Source organism: Rhagoletis pomonella, unplaced genomic scaffold (assembly GCF_013731165.1).
Source record: "Rhagoletis pomonella isolate Grant_MI unplaced genomic scaffold, Rhpom_1.0 Rhpom_scaffold_00006, whole genome shotgun sequence".
Lineage (NCBI taxonomy): Eukaryota > Metazoa > Arthropoda > Insecta > Diptera > Tephritidae > Rhagoletis > Rhagoletis pomonella.
The window spans coordinates 66,536,264-66,562,477 of NW_023458560.1; the positions used below are offsets into that span (position 1 = coordinate 66,536,264).

Below are 26,214 nucleotides of genomic sequence, written 5' to 3' on the forward strand. Positions count from 1 at the left end.
AGACTACTTTTAGAGTTGGAAATTATTTAAAAAATGTGACTGAATAAAGACATATATTACCAACAGTTTAATCGAATTTAACATTTAAATGGGTGGCAGCGCACTTCAAACTATTTTCGAAATAAAGCCCTTTTCAACCTGTTTCATTTGACATCCTATTGATTAAATTTAATGAGACTTAACAGCCTTTTTAAAAAATATTTTCGGAATAAAGCTTCGATTGCATTTTACGAAAACTTAAAACAAAATGGCATTTGACTTTTAAACCTTTTCAAAATGTTTTCGAAGTAAAACTTTCTTAAGCCCCATTCGTTGGCCACCCATATTGTACTACTGCATTAAACCTATTTACTAATTGAGTTAACCCTCTTAAAATATTTTCAAAATAAATAATTCTGGAGTCTTTTTCGCTTGTAATCCACATTGTTGTAACATTTTCGTTAATTCTTTAGTTCATTGATTTTAATATTTGAAAAAGTTGGCAGCCCTGTTCAAATGATATCCTATATTTTAATTCCGCGTTTAACCTATTTCTGTGCCAAATTTCATTGAATCTATTAACCCTTTGTTTACCGGCCATCTCCAATGGACCCGAATGAAGTTTTATCGAATTCCCATATCAAATTCCGATGCTTTTGTGCTCCATAACTCCTTCACTTTGCTTGCTTTCATGTAGTCTATACTTTTCTGATCAACACCCTGATTCCTAGAACCCTCTAAAGCTACTTAAGTAGTAGAATAGGCTTGCTTTTCAGGGTGCACTTCCAATCGGTTGCCTATGTCCGGTTTTAAGCGACTAAATATCTGTTCGTTCCTCCTCATAGTCGGTAGATTCTGTGAGACATCGACTCTGTCGTCTTCGGCTGCACGCTCGCGTTCATCTTCTCTACTGGTCTCACTGCCATTTATCAGAGACAAAAGTGTTCCTTCCTTAATTTTTGCTTGAGGCAACGGGCCATTTTTTTTCGGAATCGCTGTAATTCAACGACTTATTTCGCAGTGGAGCATGGTGAGCAGCAAATTGGGTACCACCGCTCACAAATCTCAGTTTGTTAAATATATACATAGTGTTTTCAAAGGGTAGGTATGAGAGTCGACTGTCGTATATGCCGGCTGTTCGAAGGGATTGCTCTACGTCCTTGTGCTCTTTTTCTAACCTACGATCTGGAAAGCCCAACCAAATTAGGCATGAAACATTTACAATGTCCATCACCAAACGTCTTCTATTTATAACATAATGGGTATTTGAATGGGTTAATTGCCAAAGGGAGTAAAGGGAATAAGTCAGCATCTTTTCGATATGACAAATTTTATGCAGTTAAGCAGAGCTCTCCTAGACGAGTCGAACTGCATCAAAATTGTTATATCCCAAAACTGCTGTCTTATTCCCTTTGGTAATTAACCGATTCGTTTTATGAATTCCCAATCGAAATTTGCTTACATTACGCCAATGAAATTGAAAATTAGTTTGACAAAGTCATGCATGCTGTATTCACTCCAATTGACTTTTCAAACTAATTTTCTTAATGTGAAAATTCAATACAAACTAATGGATTGAAAAAAATAAAACATTACACTTACGAATTCCCTAAACTAAACTCAGCAAATTGTCAATGGCTATGGAGAAATGCATCAATAAAAAGTTTTGGTCAGTATTGCTCGCTTTTCCAACTCATTGAACAATTGAATGCGAGAAACATAAAGAGCAAGGAACATGGCATGGAAATACATACATACAAATACTTATGTACATATCCAAGCAACAAAATTTGTACTCGCATTAAAATTCGGCAGCAAACACAGCGGCTTATTTATTTGTAGATATGCGAATATATGTATGTACATATGTATGTAAGTCATGAGAATTGATAATTGAAAAGTTTTCCAATGATTTTGGCTACAACTCACCTGAGTCTTGAATAAGACGAAACCAATACTCGCACAACAATCGATGACCCAATTTGTTACTGCAATTCTAAGCAACTAAAAAATAGAAAAGAAAACAGAAACAAATTTTATAAATCAATTGCATAGGAAAATAGAAAAATTCTAAGGTAGAAAAGTAGCAGCTGACAATATGGCTAACATTGTTCATGTGAAGCACTAATGTGGTTATTTCACATTTTTATACCCTTCATGAATATGTGATTGTACATTTTATTACTTTGGTCCTATCATTGTTAATGACAGAAGAAGAAGAGATTGGCCCATAAAAAAGTAGTACATCAGAATGCTCAGAACAAGAAGCTGCGTCGGTTTAGCCCCGTATATTTGTCTGTCTGCCTGCTTTCACGCAATCTTGTTCCTCATTTTGCGAGATAGCTGACTGAAATTTTGACCACAGGTGTCTTTTTATAATGTGTGAATCTCTCGTCAGAACTGTCAAAATCGGACTTCCACCATTGGCAATTTAGATTTGAGGTATAACTCACCCATTTAGAGAGCTAGGAATTTGAAATTTCGCGCTTTTTTCACCTATTTTGAATAGCAAGTTTACACGTAAAATCGTAAGGATCAGGTCACCTTAACCTATTAGTCTTATACGACTGATTATTACTAATTCATTGCCTATATTGCCTATATCCTTATCGTTGCCTTTAACACTCCCCGCTCCCAGTGTCTTTCAACGCAGACCTTCTGTTTCTGTCCACGCATCCGCCCATAACACCATCACCGTGGCATTAAATACTACGATAACATTTCGGAAAAAAAGTTTCACTTTTAAAACATCAGTTAGCTTATACCGATGCTATATCTTGGATTTATCATCGTTTTGTAGAACATTCCTCGTACAGTTACCAAACAACTGATTAATAATAGGTTAAAGTTAAATTTGCATATTTTCATGAAAGGTAAGGAAGCTTTCGGTATAACTAATGTGACCAACTATTTCGTAGCTCAAAGAAGTACAGGTTAGGTTGGGTTAAGTTAACGCCGCCAGCCGATTACGAAATTTCGAATGCGGCTAATTTCCAACCCTGAGAGCTCACTTTTTATTTAGAAGGTCGAGCGGAAATGCTTCAATCTTAGCCTCGCGAAGGTTGGACAGTCTAAAAGAAAGTGTGGAGGTGATTCCTCTTCATCTTCCTCTTGACTGCTGATAAAAAGGATCAGTTGAAATTCCTAGTCTCACCGCATGAATACCAATCGCACAATGGCCTGTCAGAAAACAAATCACTAGCCCTTGAGAGGTAACGTGTTTTAAAGTGCCCTATAAAAACATTTTCTGAAGCAGAGAAACGTATTATTTTCCTTTTTAATGTCACAAAAGGACCCGGTTTCGCTTAGCCCAATAGCATTTCGGGCAGGAGCAGGAGAGAGAACACCACCTTGTGGAGTGCTCCTAATGCCTTTGCACTGAGTGCAGGCGCTCCCCCTTTCTCTCTATCGTTTTTAGCAAAAACTGACTATGATATTTATATTATGTTCAAAAGTGCGATAGCGATCCGAAAATTGTCGCCAACTGGTTACAAAATCTTCCCCCTGAAGCACAAAATATCTCAAAGAAGTACATTTGAATGTATTTCGAAGTACGAAGTACAAGAGCGAAAAAAGAAGTACTATACTTCCGAAAGAAGTACGGTTGGTCACATTAGGTATAACCGAAGACAGCATCGTTCTTGCTTGTTTGTGCTGATACACTTAACTTTTTCTTGCAAACTGCAGTCAAGAAGAAGAAACATTTAAATATTCGAACTTGACTTGCTCGGAAAACGATTTCACATAAATAACAATAAATGGAGGAAAAAGGGAATAAACAATAAATATTCCACAATCACTGCTGGAGCACCTATTCTAAGCGCCAAACTTTAATGTCACATAAAAATGTCCAAACATAAGTAGAAACAATAAAAAAAAATCAAAATGACTTACAAAGCGGCAGAGCAGAACAAATAAAACACGCAAAATAACAGCAATAAATACCGAGTAAAGCAAAGAACCTAATTAAAAAACAAGTACGAAAGTCTAAGTTCGGGCGGAGCCGAACATTAAATACCTTTCGCAAATATTAAATAAATGTTTTTTCACCTTTCCGAAACCTACCGCTAGATGGTTAGCCGGGGTGTATCAATTTTGAGTAAATTAGCGTCTTTAAATTTCGAAATATTGCAGTTTTAAGCATTTCTGAAATTTACCGTTATATAAAAAGCGGCCGTAATTTTAGTCCGATTTCAATAATTTTCAACGTTTTGCTCTTATGTGGCAAGCACAATAAAAATACCGAGTTTGGTACAAATTGGTTGAACGGTTACCGATATATATATATGTCATCATAAGTGGGCGGTGCCACGCCCATTTTCCAAAATTTTGTCATAAGAGTATTTCTTGATAAAGGATTGTTGCAAGGATCAATTTTGAATAAATTAGCTTTAATATTTACTGATTTATCGAAGATTTCGTATTTCTCCAAATTACGGTTATATAGGATGCGGGCGTTGTTATTGTCCGATTTTAAAAATTTTCGGCCATTTGGTATCATGTAACCATAAGTGGGCGTGGCTACGCCCATTTTTCAAAAATTTATAATATTCTTATTTTTCGTCTAAAAATTATTGTAAATATCAATTTTGAGTGAATAATCTTCAGTAGTTACTAAAATATCGCAGTTTTCGTGTTTCTGAAAATTACCGTTATATGGGAGGTAGGCGTGGTTATTGTCCGATTTTTCCCATTTTCAATACCATCCGTCCTACTCCCGAAAGAAGTACACGTACCAAGTTTAGTTAAGATATATTAATTTTTACTCGAGTTATCGTGTGCACAGACGGACGGACAGACGGACGGACGGACGGACAGACAGTCACCGCTTAATCGATTTCTCTTTTCATCCTGATCATTTATGTATACATTTGTCTATATCTATCTCGATTCGTTTTGCCTGTTACAAACAACCGTTATGTGAACAAAGTTATAATACCCTTGTGCACAAGTGCGCTCGGGTATAAAAATAAAAGCCTGTAAAAAGGAACCACACGTGAAGGTGAAAAAAAAATTATTGAAAGTGAAGGAGATTTTTATTTATGTATTTATAAACGTACGCGCACCTACACCTAAGCTGCCTCACTTGCGTGTGAAGTGAATTCTATTGGGGCAATTTTGTTGCAAATTTCGGCTGATGTTCGCCGCTACAACTCTACAATGCGTTTGCTGTTGTACCTACAAGCACACATACATATACATATGTATGTACCTTTGTTGGTCATGCGCTGCGTTGCCAATAAAATTCACTTGTGCAGCAATATCGCAAAACATTCACGTACGCGGCGGCCGCGCACGGTCCGCACGGGTTCGATGTAAAAATATGTTCGACTGGGCACAATAAAATGGCTATCAAAGTGAAAAATAAGAAAGCAAAATAAAAGTAACCAAGGAGCAGCGAAAGCAATGGTGTTGCACCACGCGCTTACTTAAAAGGCGAATTATTATGCCGGAGTGGCACATACAGAATAGAGTAGATATGTATGCCAATTCTTTTTTTTTTTTTTTGAGGCAGCTACACAATAATTGCAAATTATGGCATGTGAAACATGTTTACCCATTTTTTTATTCTTATCGGCAATTCAATTTTTGGGATTCCTAGTTGGATGCTGGAATATGGCTGAGTCATTTTGTGGTGATTATAAGGTTGAGGTGCGCAAATATTTTGTTCTAAAGGTATTTATTCCGAAAAGAAATATTTCACACTGTGAAAAATAAAGAAAATAAGGAGTAAAGGAAGCGCCTGACAAACCTAACGAAACTACAAGTAGCTCAACGCACGTGCAAAGAAATGGCAGTCAGTGGGAACTATTTATGCAAAAGAAGCCAGGAACGAAGAAACCGATCACAGAAGGAGAAAAGAGGGCAGGCATGGTCAAATCTAAAGAAGAAAGTTTAGAAAGAAATTAAGAAAACTGAAAAGCCAAAAGGCTTCACCAAGGCTGCGTTAAGTTAGGTCATTGTGGCAGTTAGTTGAAATTACCGGCCCACTTAGACATTGCAGGCCAACCTTAACTAAAGCTGGGCAACTGCAGAAGAAGTGCTTGGCTGTTTCTTTCTCATCCTTGCAATATTCCTAATGTCGAAAAGTGCCTACCAAATAGCGAATGACCGGTTACACAAGATGCGGCCTTAGAAATTTCCTCTCTTGAGAAGCTGGGTAGTCCTTCCATTCTATTCTTATCGATTTCCGTTCATAGTAGCCTATTTAGTTGTTGTGCAAGTACCCCCACTATCCACGAGCTATTGCCCTCTTGATATGGTTATCCTAATAGTACCTCTATTTTCACACAGTCGAGGATAAGTACCTTCCCTAGATAGCTCATAAGTCCTGCAATTTCCTTCAATGTCTCTGTGTTCCGTGATCCATATGAGGCTGACCTTGAAGACGGTGCTAGTAGCATTTAGAGCTGCCAGGCATTCGTGTGAAACCTCTGATCTTAGCATTATTTCGTTCATTGATTTGCTGGCCCCTTGGCTATCCGAGAACATATGAATTTTAGGCTTTATTCCGAGTCCCCTACTCTCTGTCCAGTTTTAATAAATCATGTATCGGTGCCGGAAAATGTACAAAAATTTGAGCGTTTCCGAAATTCTGTGAGATGGTAAAGAGCATTTTCCGGATTAAAATCGTTTTGATCAACTTTTAAGATCCCGACAGAAGAAGGTTTTCAAGGAAGCAACGTACCCATATTTAAAATTGGAACCAGAAATGTGTTCGCCTGGACCAGATACGACACCTTCACTATCATATATTACTATTTTAACACTTAGCCACAGCATAAAAACCTATGAGGATAAACTTGAAAACACCGAAGATACAGCTTTAAACCTGGATGGGCTTCTGGTAAATTCCGGTGACGTAATCTACATAGCTACGGAGTAGGTAATGCCAAATACAGACTCCATAGTTAACGCGTCGTAAAAATGGCAGCCCTACTCGGTGCTCAACACTTGAAGTGCAACAAATTTTCGAAGGCGGATAGCAGATCAAGCTGGACGAAAGTCAAAATTTTCTTGTTTTTAAAATACTTAATGGTACTTGGAATACATTCCTGACAATACATTCAAATAGAAATTGCATTTATTAAAGCATTAACATATGTAAACAACCAAAAAAAAGGTAAGTCAACGCCGCCTATTTGAGAACTCTATTTTAAAAGCTGAAATTTAACTTAAAAGATTGCTAATTGCACTGACAGACATTTGCATAATTGCAAATTGACTTTATAAACAAAAAATTACACTTATTCTGCTATAGATTCGGAGGTCATAACGCAATTTATGTCCACATTGGTATAAGCAAATTTATTTTGAAAAATCGTCGTTTTGATTAATTAAAAAAATAAATTAAAGAGTAGGAAAAGTAAAGGCCGCCGAAGGCCGTTATAAAACCACTTGCATATTATTCTTTACACCTTCGCAAATGCAGAGGGTAAGTTCGATAACCAAATCTAACCAATTGGCTTAGATATTTACATTTTAGTGACGGTATGTCAAATCTCAAAATTCAAACGTAATTATTAACAGGAATGTATCTGAATATAAATATAAGATCAGTGGCGGATCCACGGGGGAGAGGGGGGGTAGGGGTTGTGTGTTAAAACAGAAAAATACTTGGAGTTATAAAAACTTTGGTTATGTAAGTGATAAAAAAAAATAGTGACTCGCGAATTTTCTGCTTTCTGAAATTAAAAAATTATACAACAGACATGTAAATGTTTAAGCGCTGTTATAAAATTTTTTCTGAAATTTATTTGTGTTTCTTGCTGTGATCTTAAATTTTAGTCATGGTAAATAAAATCTTAAGAAGTGAGTTGTTTGACATTTGGAGAAGTGTTGCTGAAACTTCTAAAAGACAACAAGGTGTCCGTGATTATGTGATTAGTAAATTGAAAGAAATATCTGATGAAAATGCTCGTTGCGAAGTAAATAAAGTAAATTAAGTAAATGACTTTAGATTCGTAATCAGCAACCCTGAAAACCCCCAGATACCCAGTTACATAGAAATCTACCGATTTTTTTAAATTTTCGTCCGCCATATTGGATCCGCCATTTTTAATTTTTGGTAAATGACTTTAGAGATGTAATCAGCGACCCAGAAAACCCCCAGATACCCATTTTCATAGAAATTACCGATTTTTTTTTATTTTCGTCCACCATATTGGATCCGCCATTTTGAATTTTTGATAAGTGACCTCAGATTCGTATTCAGCGACCCAAAAATCCCCTAGGTAAGAAGTGGTGTAAATATCCATCAATGAGTATTTGTTTAAATAGTTTCGTCCAGCTAGATTTGCGATCCGAACCACTGTGCATCGCACTCCCGCATCAGAGGGAATAACAGACATGATTAATAATCCATTCCAACCAATCGAGGATTTCACCAGCAGAACAGACACAAAATAATTTTGGAATTTGACTTCGGCAAACCAAACTACGAAGGGCGTGTAACTAAAATAGACGCTACATAGGTAGATCAACTGGAAATTATTTCAGAAAGTAAATAAATTCTCGGTACCTAAATTTAAAATAATCGCACATTATTGGAGAGAAGACTTCAACCAACTTAGGCGCATGTAGCTCCACGCGCTTACACCAGGGCTTGCAACGAAGAAGCAGAACAATGCCAAGCTGCTAGGAAGGATCCTAAACTATCAATCGTTTCCAGAAAAAAGGATAATTGGTATAAACTACGTCAGGACATAAATTTGAATCTAAATTCCTGTAATCTTGGCCTTAGACCGAACTCGGGCCAGAACTGAAGAAATAGAGTAGACAAACGTTTTAGAAATAATCCCACTACTCTTGGGCACTCCTAAGTATATACGAAGTTGTGCTATACCGTCTATAGTATATCATAATGTCTGTGGGTACGATGTTTAGAATCGTTTTCGTTGTTTCAGTGGCTGCTGTCCAAAGAAATTAGGCATTCGTAGAGCTATCCTGTGCACTTTTTGTAATTTGTAACTCTATAGAGGTGTATGGGTATAACCACGACGGTATATAGCCAGTGCAGAGGCCTCATCCATTACAAAAATTCCCTTAGGCAATGACCTGAATCGCACCCTGAAGGAGACCGGCATACTACTCATAAGCTGCGTCAGGAAGCAGCTCGCTATTCACGACCCAACAGTGATGGTGAGGGTTCGATTTCAGGAGAGTAAGAGGACGAGGTTAAATATGGAGGTGAAACCAATGAACCAATGAACCATATTCCCTTTATTAAAGCACGTAACCATTCTTAAATTCGTGGTATTGTTTTCAGTATCCATTTAATGCAATCGACGTTATCGGGACCTAGTGATTTACAAGATTTGAATGTCCATATAGACTAGACCACCCTACTGAAAAAGACTTCAGTCACTGACATTGACATGTGGCTCCTCCGGCTTAATGTTCGTTGCTCCCGGGAAGAGTGTGTTTAAATTATAAAATATAATATAATTAAGATATACGTGGGCTAGACCAATATGAAAATTTGTATATCCAATAAACTCATTATTTTGATTCCAAATTCCAAAAAATTTAAAAATACTTTTATTTAGGATAAGCTCGATTTTTGGAACAATTTTTAAATGGCTCCAGCTCACGTAAATCTAAATAGTTTAGCGATATGTTTTGGTGGAAGTCTTAAAATTTAAAGCATTTTATTATTCCGATGGTAAACCAAGTTTTTTTTTTTTGGTATGTAGAGTGATGCACACTAATGTACACAGATACCGACATATGTATGTCGGAAGATTCGCTTGTTTGTACAAACTTTGATGCAAAATATTTCAACTATTTTATTTGCTTTAGTTACATAAAATTCTCAAAAAGGGCACACAAACCAAAGCAGCAAAATAAGTTTGTATATTCTGGCACAAAGTTTATTTATAACATATGGAATTTTCACCACTACTGGTACTCGCCATGCTACGAGCATACGTACAGAAAGCCAATTTCCTGCCAACCATGTTACACCCACTTTCCCCCGCTTTTTCATACCCTAAAGCAATACATAAACGTATGTATATATGTAGTACACCTTCGATGGGCGCCAATAAATTTTTGTTCAAGGACGTTTTTAAAGCTACAGCAGCACAAGCACGTGTAACCATGACTATAACAAAAGCAACAAATACTGATATTAGTACATGTGGGAAGGTATTCGTATACTAACTATGTACATACGTATGCAGGTTGTTGTACAAGCAGCGACCCAGCAAAGGGAAATGTAAACGAAACATGGAAATAAAATAAAAATTATATTTTATACAGGCATTTTTGCTGGTCATGTCACACACAAATTTCATACCTAAGTAAACGCTTTAAAGCTTAGAGGTAAATATTAGAGCTGGTACTAGCCGCTTATTCGGATATCCGGATATTATTCGTTCGTATATTCGTGTATACAGGTAGTTTACGGTTAACATCCGTTCTCTTTAGTTATACGGTTAATTTCCAGAGATTCGGTGTTTTTTAATCAAATATTCGAATAGTCGATTTATCCGCAAATTAAAAATCCGTATAGAACTCCCAGCATTAGTAAATATATATAAATTAGGATGCACCATTCTCCGTACAAAACAAAATCGCTACTATTTTCCATCGGAATTATAAAATTTCCGCCAAAATATTTCTAACAAATTTTAAGATCTATGTTTGCTGGACCCATTCGAAAATACCTTTAAAAATTTTGTAATTTATAAATAAAATAAGTTTTTAAAAAAAGTTTTTTTTTTCAAAAAAATCACTTCAGATTCACCGTGCGACAAAAACAAAAAAAAATAATAATTCGACACACGAAAGAATCGATATATTCACTATGGACCAAATATAGTAAAATTTCTTTTTTTAGTTTTTCACTCCGTCGCAGGATTTTTTTTTTCAAAGGAATTTGAAATTTTAAAGATATGATAGATTCAAAAAATTATTAAAAAAAAATCAGTGCAATGTACAATAACAATATGGGTACCAAATGAGTGATAAGATTCTGTAGAATTTAAAATCAGTACAGTTTTTGGGCTTACAAGGACGAATAGGTATTGAAAATGCGCTTTTAATAAATTTTATCCTTTTAAGTTAATAAAGTTTGGAGGCCGAAATTCGATGAGGAGGTCGAGCGTATATTAGTCCTCAAACAATAATTTTTTCAAAAAATTTTTTGCAAAAGTTTCAAGGATATTTAAGGACACAATTTTTAAAGAACATTTTCCATACCCATTCGTCCTTATGCACCAAAAAATGTATTCTGCTATAACTCTACAGAATTTTTTCTCATATATAATACCTTTACTGTTTTTTTAATAATTGTTTGAAATTATCACATTTTTTAAATTTCAAAGTCCTTTTAAAAAATTCTTTATGTCCAGAGAGACCAAATAAGTACGCAGTTTTACTATGATTTACCCGTAGTTTCGCGAATATATTCATTTTTTTTATACCCGAGCGCACTTGTGCACAAGGGTATTATAACTTTGTTCACATAACGGTTGTTTGTAACAGGCAAAACGAATCGAGATAGATATAGACAAATGTATACATAAATGATCATAATGAAAAGAGAAATCGATTAAGCGGTGACTGTCTGTCCGTCCGTCCGTCCGTCCGTCCGTCCGTCTGTCCGTCCGTCTGTGCACACGATAACTCGAGTAAAAATTGAGATATCTTAATGAAACTTGGTACGTGAACTTCGTTTGGGCGTAGGACGGATGGTATTGAAAATAGGCGAAATCGGACAATAACCACGCCTACCTCCCATATAACAGTAATTTTCAGAAATACGAAAACTGCGATATTTTAGTAACTACTGAAGATTATTCACCCAAAATGGACATTTACAATGAGTTTTAGACGAAAAATAAGAATATTTTAAAATTTTGGCAAATGGGCGTAGCCACGCCCACTTATGGTTACATGTGTATATCTTGGTAACCGCTGCACCTATTTCTTCCGAACTCGGCACAGTTGTTGGCCTTGATACATCATACTAAATGGCCGAAAATTTAACAAATCGGACAATAACCACGCCTACCTACCATATAACGGTAATTTTCTGAAATACGAAAACAGCGATATTTTAGTAACTACTGAAGATAATTCATTCAAAATTGATATTTACAATGAGTTTTAGACGAAAAATAAGAATATTTTAAAATTTTGGCAAATGGGCGTAGCCACGCCCACTTATGGTTACATGTGTATATCTTGGTAACCGCTCCACAAATTTCTTCCAAACTTGGCACAGTTGTTGGTCCTGGTACAGCATACCAAATGGCCGAAACTTTTTAAAATCGGACAATAACCACGCCCACATTCCATATAACGGTAATTTCGAGAAATACAAAATCTTTGATAAATCAGTAAATATCAAAGCTAATTTATTCAAAATTGATGGTTGCAACAATTCTTTACCAAGAAATACGTTTATGATAAAATTTTGGAAAATGGGCGTGGCACCGCCCACTTGTGATTACATATATGTATCTCGCTAACCGTTCTAGCAATTTGTACCAAACTCGGTATGATTATTGTGCTTGCCACATAAAAGCAAACCGTTGAAAATTGTTGAAATCGGTCTTAAATTACGGCCGCTTTTCATTTAACAATAAATTTCAGAAATGCTTGAAATTTCAATATGTCGAAATTTAAGGACGCTAATTTACTTAAAATGTATACACCCCGGCTTATCATGTAGCGGTAGCTTTCGGCAAGGTGGAAAACATATCTTTAATACTTGCGCCGGGTATTTAATGTTCGGCTCCGCCCGAACTTAGACTTTCTTACTTGTTAAGTGTTGAATGTCTGCACACAAAATTTTATCAACGGAGTCAAAATAATGCAGCAGGACGGCTTGCTCAGAAAATAAAGACGTCCGCTGCGGCGATGTGGTATACTTTATCTTCCGTTTTATTCAAGCGTCTTTTCTCTTGTTTGTCAATATTACTTAAAAACGTTTAAACATGCCGCTTATGGTCTAGACACACACACTCAGAAAAAATGCAGCTACAAATGTTTCTCTCAACACATGATTTATTTCGGCGGATGTTTTAAAATATAATACATTTTAGAATTGGTGATGCACCCTAATGTATGTACATATGTACATCTACGTGATAACGTTGACGACAATTTGTTTGCCAAGTTCAACAAACGCCAGCGCACCTTCGCACCTTCGGACTGACCTCTGACTTGTTGCAGCGCCCCAGTTGGTGCCGACTGGCTGGTTGCCGCTTGGCAATTTCGCTGCATTCGTTTGAGAAACTTTTTACAAGCTCGTAAATAAACTTGTAAAATTTTGCAGCTCAAATAACTAACGCATAAATAAGTAAAGTGCCTGAAGAAAATCGCTTGCAGTCACCTGGCTGGTTAACGTAATTGCTGCCGCATGCAGTAGCCAGTCACAGCTGGCGAAAGTGTTGGCTATTTGTCGTCGAGCAATTTTCACAATTTTCACAATTTTCAGTAAATTGCGACTTTATTGAATACTTTAACTCTGCGTAAAATTTCTGCAGAAACCCATTGCTTACTAAATTTATTTTCTCACACATTTTTCGCTGCGAGCTTCTAAATTTCACACTTAATTAGATACGGTATTCACATCTACTAGTATATGGACACACATGCAAACTTACAAATGTAATTTTCTACTAGTTATTTATTTATTTATTAATTTTCTTGCTGTTTATTGTTGTTTATTTTTTTTTCTAATTTCCTTGTTTTTCTCTCTCTCTCTTGGTTATTTGCAGATTGGATTTCAGTCGTAATTGCACACATTGCAATGCATCCCTGCTGGTCAATGACACGCTCGCCATGTCCGGTGATCAGCCGACCTGGTTGAAATTGTTACCGCCGCGCATGCAGACACCGGAGGTGATTCTCAATACATGGCTGCATTTGGGTGGCGCCCCACAGGCACCGATTGGTCTCATAATCGAACTTCCACCGGCTCAGAGTGGCACTGGTTTTACTGGCTGTTTACATTCGTTGCGGATAAATGAGCAAACGCGCGAGATATTTGGGTAAGTAATAATTGAATTAACTTTTTTTATTTTTATCAGCTCTTCGTTTGGTGTCAAACTGATGTAGCAGTGAGGGTAAAAAGCTTTACCTTTACCCTTTAACATTCTGTCAAGATCAAATAACTTGGAATTGCCTTTGATAAGCGCACTAATGGAACTTTCATGTAGATAAAGACTTAAAAATGGCTAATGTCTTCGTGAAAGCATTAGTAAAACTTCCTTACCTAGAAGGTAGAAATTTTCAGTTTTAATGAGCAGATATTTATTCATATATAAGACCGTTTTTTTGCCTAAGAGTTTGTAGTCTCGAGATGGTCAAAAATAAACCGTGATCAGAGCTTTAAAAGAATTTACAATTATCTTTGATAAATAATATTCAGATACACTCTGGCAGAACTATCACTTTTCTAATCCTGGTAGCCAAAAACACTGTAACACTATGCTGGCGGTCACTCACGAGCTTGAGGGCAACGAAGTCACCAATGAGCTGACGAGAGGCATATGTATGTATCTTCAACAGTTTTTGTGCGCTCTTCCACCAGACTTCCAGAGTGCTTTAATACTGGATAGCGCATAAAGTCGAACCTCTTCTAATTAAGAATTCTTATACTAAGACCCTTTTTCTTTGCCAATTTTCCAAAGTAGCGAACGGCTTGCGGTAAACGGATATGAAACTGGGAAACTAAGACAAAATATTGAAGTTCAGACGCCAGAAGATTACCAAAGAATTGTTTTCTTACAAAGCCGTAGGGGACGTAACTTCTTAATTTCTCTTTCCTTGGGCTACCAGAAACACAAGAAATTAATCCGGACTGAGAGCATATTTCCCCTTCGTGAGAAGTGGATATATTTCCTGGGCTTGTATGTCATTAGGGCGATGTTTATCTAGAAGCGCCCCGGGAAGAGCTCTCATTGTTTTGCGATTAGGCTAATCGTCAGCCTGCGTTGCTGATGAAGATGCAGAGAAACATACTAAACTGAGTTAATCGAGATCGCCCATGCCCTTCGCATAATTATAAAGTTAATGTAATAAGCCTCTGAGGCAAGTAATCACATTGAGGCTGCGCGTATCGTCTACAGTGATACCCTAAAAAATGTTATGCTTTTATCGACACTTAGATCTTACTGGTATTTTTCAATAAGAAATCTGCATCTTTTCGACAGGATCAAGTACTTCGGTCTGATCTTAAAAGCGGTAATGGGAACCTAATATTACGGAAAGAGTTAGGAATGCTAAGCGCGAGGGATTTCTTGGCTCTATTAGTATGGAGCTCTGGACTGGTGAAATTCACTAGAGAGACCTACAAAAGCCTAGCAAGGTCAATGCTTGAGCACTCTAAAATTCTTGAAAGCTTGGTCGTTTCGTTTTTTTTTCTGTACACAGATTTCGTGAAACGATTGATGGAAGAGTTCTTTTAGCATAATTTTTAGGATTCAAGACGTCTGTAGAGTGTTTCAAGGTTAAATGGCTGACAAAAAGTAACGCGTCAAAAGTGGAAGTTGTCTCCCTACTCTGATAGCCCAGTAGCAGTTACGGACGTTAGCTCGCTGATGGTGCGCTCAAAACTGGTTAGGTAGTGTCTAACCGCACTTTCGATTCCGCCGCAATATTTTACACTGCATGGAAAATGCGTGGCTGAGGAGTTGAAAAGAAAGGGTACTTTGATACGATATCACCCAAAAAGGAAGTTCACTCTTGGTCAGATGGCACTCATGTCATATCATGGAATGCTAGTTGTGACTGAAAGAAGCTTCTACACGAGGGTCAAAGTAATGCTTATTCTTGCCTTTAGGCTTTTTCATGGGACAAGTACGCTTGTAGGTTTGTCATTGCCTGCCGATAGGCCAGCGCTATTAGAAGAAATTCGCTCCAAATTAGAAGTTAGCTGGATCAGGGATCCGACCAAGGTTCTACGGAGCGGTAGTACGCAGCTCTAATCACTCAGTCACAGCGGTAGATACCGTGTAAACGTCTGCCCTTAAGCGCATGCGTCCCGCTACGTTTTGCATGATGCATAACTACGTCCAATAACCTTTCCATAGACTGTTGAAGAAACGATGTCAGGCTAATGGGCCAATAGTCCTCGGGTATACGTGACCACTTCTGCCCACTTTTAGCAGGAAAACTATCCTCACAGTCCTCCAAGCCGTTGGAACCTAGGTCAGCCTTAAACAGCCTTCAATGGTTTTGCACAGCCAGCCCCTGGTCTTCAGACGCGTTTTCGCCAAAGCCCACCACAGTCTTTCAAGGCCAAAAAAAATCTGCACTGAGTCAAATTTGTTAGAAATGAGTCTGGTAGCTCCGCTCATCGCAAAGCCATTCAATATTATGTGCGCCTTTCTGTCTGAAAATATAGACGGTAACAAGTCCCACACAATCCAAGGATTACAGAGTATTTCTAAACCCATAATTAATTTCTACAAAAGCACCCTTTGTCCTGCCTATGAGTGATGTGGCGCTCTTGCACTAACTTCGGCGTCCAAAATGAAGTGCATTAATAACAAAGCATTCATTTCCGCCAAACTTACAAAAAAAAATTGGCAGCTGATACTCGAGACCTTTCAAGCACGCTCATCTCATAATTACCGTGCCTTTGTAAGCAACTTTTTCCTTCGAATATTTCTCACAAAAATCAGCTCCACAAGTAAAAGCTGGCATTTTTAAGCATCAATGAATAGCACAAAAAAATTTCGTCAATAACTTTTCAAGCGACAAAGCGCACAAAACTGCAGCGTTTAATATTATTCACGTGCTTGGGTGCGCCAGTAGCGGCGGTAATGCGAACGCAAAAAAAAACAACAACTACAACAACAACAAAGCGAGTTCACTTACTTAGTTAAGCATATCTTGTAATTAATTTGTAAAGTTGAGTGGCAAAAGTTTTCGATAACTAAACTCATTGGTAGACTCGTCGCTGCTGCTGCACTCAGAAATTAATTTAACTTTTCAAAAATGTCAATTGTGTACCACTTGACCTCGGTGTGAGAGGAGGAGGAAGGAACACGAGTAGCTACGAAAAGTAGATGTACAATAGTGATGCCCTTTCAGGCACAATGAAGCAAACTGGCTCAGTGGCGCTTGGGTGTGCGTGTGCGTGCTTGTGCCTTCAAGTGCACTAATTTAAATGTCAATATTAACGGCAATGCAAGTGCATTAATATTTCAATAGCATACCTCTACCCCTCCTGCCATCCTACCTGCATATTGCACAGTCACGTGCGCTTCTCATTCACTGATGCTGTACGTATGTACATAGCTGACCCAACGACCAAGCGACGACCCATTAACTAACTCGCTGACGGCTATTCAGGACGACTGCACTGCGTACGCTTCGTGGCGCGCGCGTCACTTGCAATTACAATGGCCTCAGCTTGTGCGCTGGCCGAAAAGCGCTGCATAATAAAACATCATCTCCGTCACTGCCGCCACCACCACGCCTCTCGCCCTACCCTACCTACTATCCCACTCCCTCTATCTCCCAATCCACTCTATTTTCATCTTTTTAGTTTCCGCGCACTTTACGCTAAAGAATCGTTTCCATTTCCGTTTCGCTTCCGTTTGATGTGAAATTGTCATCCACACAGCGCATTTGCGAGTCCCCCGCCTGTTGGGTCGAGCGACCCGACGACGACCTCTCCAACGCCGCTCTGTAAAGTGTATTCTTTCAATATTGCTTGGACTTGTTGTTGTTGTCGTTGTCGCCGCCATCGATGCTGTTGTCACTGAAAACCGTTGAATCAGATTGCGCTCTACTTAAGTATGTACCTTTGCTGTATAACCAAATAAGGTGGGAGCGCGTCTTAGTAAGGGAAGTTACAAAAAGGTGCATAATTTCAGACCTATTCAAAGAGAAACGTGAATAAAAATACGGGTGAACTACGAGTATTTGAAGCACATACAGCGACTTTTCACTCTTTTGCATGGAAACACTTTAAAAGTTTCATTTTTATGAATAAACTAGCAGACCCGGCGAACTTCGTCCCGCCCAAAATTAATTTTTTGTATTGAAACATTTTGGTACAACATTTTCACCAACAGTTCACGTCCATGATTTTCAGTGACGCGTTTATCTTCTAATATTACGGTTTGGTGGTTGTCGGAAGGCATATTTCCATTACCATCTTAAATAACCTAGCAAAATTGTATATGCATACAAAGATACGTAATAGCTTCAGTACCGTTTGAAAGGTGCCACACCCCCCTTATAAAATAGCCGCAATTTTTTCTAAGAATATGGGAGTGATTTCTCTTATTTCCATACCATGTTCAAGTACTCTACCATGAACACTTCCAGAGATATGCAGTGTGAAATATTCGGTTTGCATGGGAGGTGCCACATCCCTTTTTCCAATAGGCCAAATTTTTCTTCATGACTATGTGATTGATTTTATATGTCTTGTACATACCAAGTTCCAGTACTCTACAATGAACACTTGCAGAGATATAAAGTGTGAAAAATTTGGTTTGTATGGGAGGTGCCACGCCCCCTTCACTTAGCGGTAGGAAACATACTTTACACCGTATTTTCATACCTACAAAATATACACAAAAAATTTCATTCAAATCGGTTAAGCCGTTTCGGAGGAGTTCGACCACAAACTCTGTGACACGATATTTTTATATATTAGATTTTTCATACAAAAATACCAAAAGATCTAAAAGAAAAAAATAGAGAAAATTTTTTTAGGATAGGGACACCCTAATCGCCAAATTCCAGTACTCTATCGTGAACACTGCCAGAGGTATGCAGTATGAAAAAATCGGTTTGTATGGGAGGTGCCACGCCTCCTTTTCCAATAACCACAATTTTTCTCCATGAGTATGCGATTGTTTTCATATATCTCCAAACCAGGTTCGAGTACTCTACCATGAACACTTCCAAAGTTAACCAAAATGAAAAATTAGATTTGTATGGGAGGTGCCCCGCCCCCTTTTACGATAACCATAATTTGTCTCCGTGCGTATGCGATTGCTTTCATATATCTCCATACCATGTTCGAATCCTCTTCCATGAACATTTTCCGGGATATGCAGTAAGGAAAATTCGGTTTGTATGGGAGGTGCCCCCTTTTCCAATAACCGCAATTTTTCTCCATGAGTATGCGATTGTTTTCGTATATCTCCATACCATTTTCGAGTACTCTACCATGAACACTTCCAGAGATTTGCAGTATGAAAAATTCGGTTTGTATGGGATGTGCCACGCCTCCTGCACCTTACGGAATGAAATATACTTTACATCCGATTCTCATACCAACCATATATGCACAAAAAATTTCATAATGATTGGTCAAGCCGTTTAGGAGGAGTTCGACCACTAACACCGTGACACGAGATTTTTATATATTAGATTTTTTTGTATAGGGATACCCTAATCACCAAGTTGCAGTGCTCTGTCGTGGACTCTGCCAGAGGTATGCAGTTTGAAAACTTAGGTTTGTATGGGAGATGGCAAGGGGCTTTTTTCCAATCGCCCCAATTTTTCTTCATGACTATGTGATTGATTTCATATACATACCTCCATACCATGTTCGAGTACTCTACCATGAACACTTTCAGAGATATGCAGTATAAAAAATTCGGTTTGTATGGGAAGTGCCACGCCTCCTTTTCCAATAACCACAATTTTTCTCCATGAGTATGCGATTGATTTCATATATCTCCATACCATGTTCGAGTACTCTACCAAGAACACTTTCAGAGATATGCAGTATGAAAAATTCGGTTGCATGGGAAGTGCCACTCCCCTTTTTCCAATAACCACAATTTTTCTCCATGAGTATGCCATTGGTTTGATATATCTGCATACCAAGTTAGAGTATTCTACCATGAACACTTCTAGAGATATGCGGTATGAAAAATTCGGTTTGTATGGGAGGTGCCACGCCCCCTGAACATAGCGGTATGAAATATACTTTACATCCGATTCTCATACCTACCAAATATACACAAAAAATTTCATAAAGATCGGTCCAGCCGTTTCGGAGGAGTTCGACCACTAACACCGTGACACGAGATTTTTATATATTAGATTTAGTACAAAATAAAACACTAATGTAGTTGAATGAACCCAGAGTCTCCCCTTTCCCACACAACTATTTTTTTGATATTCTTTTTATAATATGCCAGTTCATACTCGCGGGTTCAACCCGCATTTTCCACTGGTGTGGGAATAACCCCACATGTGTCTGCCTCATTTTTAGCTTGAAAATCCACTTTTCCATTGCCATCATAGCCCTCATGAGTAGGCACCCAGATTATGGAGACCCTATTTTGGGCGGGTAGGTTATTGAGTGCTCTATGGCACTCTACAAGCGTTATTGTTGAGAACGAGTAGATATCTGGAGCTTTGAGGACATATTGGCTGTCCGAAAATATTGTGTTTTATTCTGGCATATTGCATGTTTATTAAGATGTTGGGCGGTCTCCAGTATGGCAGTTAGTTTCGCTTTGAATAACGGTGCGTCTTTACTTACACCCGCACCTACACCGTAAAATGTTTTTGAACCATCGGCTTACCATTGCTGTGGATCATCATCATCATAAGCTACGTGGGGTTTCTCCTCCAATAGTTTCGAATGGGAAACAGGATCTTGTACCTCTTCATAAAGCTGAGGATGGGATCAATTTCATATGAGAACAGGGTTTTGACCATGGTTGCATCCTTTCTCTTCAAGATATCAAGGTGTCCAATAAGGTCGCCATGTTTAAATTTATATTTCCTGTGTACCATGAGTGCTTGCCTTGCTGCTTGAAGGGGTGTAAGATTGAGTAGAGCCTCCATACCTGCAGTGGGTATTGTTTCCATTGTCTCCGTTACTTATTCCAGAAGGTCATATGCCTAGTTATTTTACCTCTTTCCTTAGGGGAATCATAGTCCCATTTATGTTTAGATCTGGAAAGCATAGCTTTCTTTTCCTAGTCAAAAGGATGAATGTAGTTTTATTGGAATTTAAGGATAATCCCTATTTCCTACACTAATGATATGTTGTGTTTAAAGCGTCCAGCATCAAGTCCCTAATGGTGCTTTCATGCTTGCCGCTTATGATAATTGATATATTGCCAGCGTAGCCTATGGTTCGATATCCTTTCACATTGAGGACTTGAACTAGTTCATCCACCAGTAAAGACCACAACAGTGGAGATAACACTCCCCATTTTGGACAGCCTTTTACTTCAGTGATGCTGAGTTCTCCCGATCCTATGTTCGCCTTGATTGTCGTCTGAGTAAGCATATTGCCGATCCAATTACAATTTTGGGATAGTGCCACTCCTGTGGATTTGAACCTAGCATTGTCAAAAGCACCCTCTATGTCCATGAATGAACAGAGGGCAATACCCTTCGATGCAAAAGCTTTTTCTATTACACCTGCAAAAGAGTGAAGTGGTGTAATTGTTGGTTTTCCTTTTTTATAAGCGTATTGGTCCTTATGTAGTGGAGAGCTAGAGAGTATCTCCTCGCTTAGGTGCTGATCTAGTAGTTTTTCCAATGTTTTTTGCATGAAGGATGAAAGGCTAATTGGCCTGTAGGATTTTGGAGAATCTAGGCGTTTATTCTCTTAGCAAGTTCGTAAGATTACTCGTTTCTTAGTTTGTTGTAAAATCCCAATCCAGTAGCCAACCTCTGAATCAGAACCAAAGACAAAGGTTCTGGAGTATTCAAGATCTGGTTCCGATTGTACAAACCACTGTTCGCTGTCTAATCTGTCACACTTTCTGAGTAACTCAACTTTCTGTGCACAGGATTTAGGACCCATATCCGGCACTAAATTCCCACCCCTCCTGTGGGTTTTCACATTCCAGCGACTGGTATCCAGTCCGAAATTCTTGACATAAAAGGCACTCAGGACACCTGTCGTTTTCCGGGTACGTCCCTGAATCCAACAGATGGTCTAAGTAAGTTTTGGGAGTCCAACGCCTTCAATTCAGACAAATCCGAGTTTTTCCCAGAGGTTAAATGAGCTCACGCGCTTTGCGCATGTGATCTAAGAACTTTTAAGATGTGAAAGTCACAAAAGAATAATCCATTTGTGATTACGTAACCCCTTATCTTACTAGCGTCACCTCATTGCAAACAGAGCATCACTAACCAACTAGACAACTTATTGGACCACCATATTACTTTCATTTATGTGCGTGTATTGAGAAGCGAGGTAGCACATCTATTCCCATGATACAAATATACTTAAACGGTTTTGTGGGGCTGCGGGCTACGTATCAATTCCATTTCATCTAGCTGTTATAAAAAAATCTAATCTAGCGTACTTAAAAACCATAAGCTCCCATAATAATAGTAATTTTATCTTTCTGCCTTAGTGACGCTTTGGATGGCTTTGGCATTACTGAATGCGGCTCGTTGGCCTGCCTATCGAGTCCGTGTCGCAATGGCGCCGCATGTATTAAAATCGAAACCAACGAAGTGGACGAAAATGGCGAAAAAGCAGAGAAGTGGAAGTGTAAATGTCCCACCGGCTATATGGGCCCAACCTGTGAGATATCTGTCTGCGAAGATAATCCATGTCAGTATGGCGGCACTTGTGTACAATTCCCAGGCAGCGGCTACCTATGTCTGTGCCCGTTGGGTAAACATGGACACTACTGCGAACACAGTAAGTAGACAACAAAATGAAATTCACACAATCGCACGTAGATGTATGTACACTTTGTTACTCGAGTAAACATCCTCATCCATGTAACCCGTTACACTTTTGCAAGTGTTCGGCGAGTCAGTGTTCGTGCATACCACCATTTGGTAATGTTGTACTCTCGTCCATATGTACTCGTACTCGTACTCGTAGGTACATTTGAAAGGTACATCTTGGAATGCAGTGGACTAATCCAAATTGATCTATCCCAATCCCTGTGCAACTTTTTCCTTAATCAAATCCCATATCCGAACACAAGATTTTCCTCCCCGTACGGTTTCCCCTGCTACAATTAAAAATCTTACAGATCTCGAGGTTGCCTTGCCCTCGTTCTCGGGCAGCGTTAATGGCCTCTCATCGTTTGTCGCCTACACTGTGCCCATACCACTGGAATACTCAATCGAGTTAAGCTTCAAAATACTACCGCAAACGATGTCACAAATTTCACTACTCGCCTTTCTGGGCCAGACAGGATATCATGACGAAAAGAGCGATCATCTGGCAGTTAGCTTTATACAGGGTTACATTATGCTCACTTGGAATTTGGGCGGTGGTCCGCGCCGCATATTCACACAGAAACCGATCGATTTCCGGTTGGATGCGCCACGCGTACCCTACGAAATCAAAGTCGGCCGCATTGGCCGACAGGCCTGGCTCTCTGTGGATGGTAAATTTAATATCACAGGTCGTTCGCCGGGCAGTGTCAGCCGCATGGATGTTATGCCGATACTCTACTTGGGCGGACATGAAATGGCAAATTTCAATACACTGCCGCACGATTTGCCGCTACACTCAGGCTTCCAGGGTTGCATTTACGATGTGAACTTGAAGGTCGGCCAGGTGACGGTGCCGCTGCAGGAGACGCGTGGTGTGCGCGGACGTGGTGTGGGACAATGCGGTACCAGAGAATGCCACCGGCATGCGTGTCAACACGATGGCGCTTGCCTGCAACATGGCGCAACATTCACGTGAGTATTTGGAGGGGTTACAGCACAAAAGTGTATGTGAACAGACGCTTCCTCTTTTTAGTTGCATCTGCCAGGAGGGTTGGTATGGGCCACTTTGTGCTCAGCCCATCAACCCATGTGACTCGTTCAACAACAAATGCGCGGAGGGTTCGACCTGTGTGCCGCTCGTCAATGGTTACGAATGTGACTGTCCTGTGGGCAGAACTGGCAAAAATTGTGATGAAGGTAAGTAAGAAATCTGGAAGTGTAGATAACTCTATCTTACCCACAAATTTGTATCTTCCACAGATATTCGTTCGCTGAGCGATGTCTCACTAACCGGGCGCCGTTCTTATTTGTCCGTACGCTGGCCCTATCTCTACGACAGCTCTGATAAGATCGGCTCGAAACGTTCGCAAATTATCAGCTATCGCAATTTCACTAAAAACCTAATGCCACCGAAACCAATCGCTTCCTCCAATCAACACTTCGTCATGAAGCTACTCAACGAAGTTGAGAAGCAACGCAACTTTTCACCTGTACCACTCATGGGTTCAAAGACTTTCGAGGAGCATCATCGCGTACAATTCTTCTTTATCGAATTTCAATTGCGTCCACTCTCCGAACGCGGTCTTCTACTCTATTTCGGCACGCTGAATAATAATCTAGACAAGAAAGTCGGTTTTGTTTCGCTCTCCTTACAAGGTGGCGTAGTCGAATTCCGCATATCTGGACCAAGTAGCCACGTAACGGTGGTGCGTAGTGTGCGCATGCTCGCAATCGGCGAATGGCATAAGATTAAAATGGCGCAACGTGGCCGTTGGTTAACTCTATGGGTGGAGGGTAGCGCATCGTCTGCGTTGGCACCCTCTGCCGAGGTGCTCGTGGAACCCGATTCACTGCTCTACATTGGCGGTCTGAAAGATTTGTCCAAACTGCCACACAATGCCATTTCTGGCTTCCCAATACCATTCCGTGGCTGTGTACGCGGTCTGGTGGTGAGCGGTATGCGTATTGTGCTCAACGAAACAAATATTATTGGTTTGTAGCCAGCGAAGACGCTTAGTGTTTAGAGTTAGCCTGCTACTAGTGATCCCTTAATTTTCAGATTCACGCAATATTCGCGACTGTGATGGCACTGCTTGTGGTGGTGATTCCTGCGAGGCGGGGGGCCACTGTTGGCTCGATGAGAAGTTGCAACCTCATTGCATTTGTCCCGAATATGCGAAGGGTGATCGTTGCGAGTACTCGGAGAGCTGTAAACTGATACCTTGCAAGAACAATGGTCGTTGTTTGCGTAGCGGACGTTGTTCGTGTCCGAATGGCTGGGGTGGGTTCTACTGCGAAATAGGTGAGTACGATGAGAGAACATTAAATAGAGATTATTGAAGGAATGGATTGTAAAACTTCGAGAACTGCTGCTGGTTATCAAAAAACACGTTTTGAGTGCAGACTCATAGTTTAAATTTCACGAAGGCGCTTTCAGTTATACCCAGAGAGAGGACCTAAGTGCTTTACTGCCATTTTCCAAACTTCTAGCATTACAGTGCCTTAGTAGCCGCCTGGCGGTCCGAAAAATACTATGTTTGATCTTGAGCACTCCTCGCCGAAAGCAAAAACTTTAGACTGGAAAACAATTGTTGAATTTGGTAGCTGTGTAGACATTTTTGTATTTGAAGGTAACGCGAGAAAATGGGGATGACAATTTATTCTGATTCACCGCTATGCGATCTACGCACTAGTCTCATCATCAAAAACGGGCTCGATATTTTTCTTGAAATGAACGTCTTTGCTTTCGGAACCATCTAGACGTTGAGTTGTTATGGTCACATGGGTATAATGCCATTTTGATATTGCAGCGAATGGGAGGAAAGAAGGTATGGGGCATCCCTTTGCTATTGTTTATTATGGTTTAGACCAATCAATTTAGACATATTTAGGCTGCAGGCGGTCAAAGAAGCTCTTAACTGTCCATAAACGATATCACCGAACGAAATATCTTTGCTTTGAACTCTGCAGTCGTTTTGGAGAGTTATTTTGTTTCCTGATCTTACGGTGGATCGATACAATGTATTTTAGAATACTGCTTACCGTCAGACATGGCAAAAGTTGGGAGCGCTTACCGTCAATGGGATTTTCTTTTACCTGTCATATTTCTAAGGGTTGATTGCGACCGTACCGGCTATGAACTTTATAATACAAATCATAATTTAACCGTCAAAATCGCTTTCTATTTTTTCGATCGAATTTAACTGTAACTAAATAAATACTTGACAACTATTCACGCTTTCTCAAAAACTAATGAACTACCGACTGACTAATTCTTGGTAATAAAGATTTGATATGACTGATTGATTTAAGCGCGACAATATAAAAAATTCAAAATATCGCTAAAATAGAAAACGTGGATCTTTTATGATTGCAATTAAGATGGCGTGAAAACAATTGAGACGCCGCCACCGAACGTTTGACATTGAGGGTAAAAAGCACATGGCCTGTAAGTTCACAAATTACACAAATGAGATAGATATCGATGAATCAGCGCTGCATGTGGGCCATTAAACAACAAAAAAAAAAACGATTTTTTAAGAAACAAGTAAGAAAGTCTAAGTTCGGGCGGAGCCGAACATTAAATAC

General features: G+C 39.2%; 1 protein-coding gene across 1 annotated transcript in view; it reads left to right on the forward strand.

Annotated features, from left to right (window-relative positions):
• Positions 1-26,214, forward strand: part of LOC118742050 (protein eyes shut-like) — a 55,450-nt gene that overhangs the window by 10,417 nt on the left and 18,819 nt on the right. The window contains exons 3-8 of the mRNA XM_036474017.1: positions 13,713-13,985; positions 22,302-22,594; positions 22,938-23,598; positions 23,660-23,823; positions 23,887-24,618; positions 24,686-24,928. Of these exons, the coding sequence (XP_036329910.1) occupies positions 13,713-13,985; positions 22,302-22,594; positions 22,938-23,598; positions 23,660-23,823; positions 23,887-24,618; positions 24,686-24,928 (2,366 nt within the window). The remainder of the gene's footprint in view (positions 1-13,712; positions 13,986-22,301; positions 22,595-22,937; positions 23,599-23,659; positions 23,824-23,886; positions 24,619-24,685; positions 24,929-26,214) is intronic.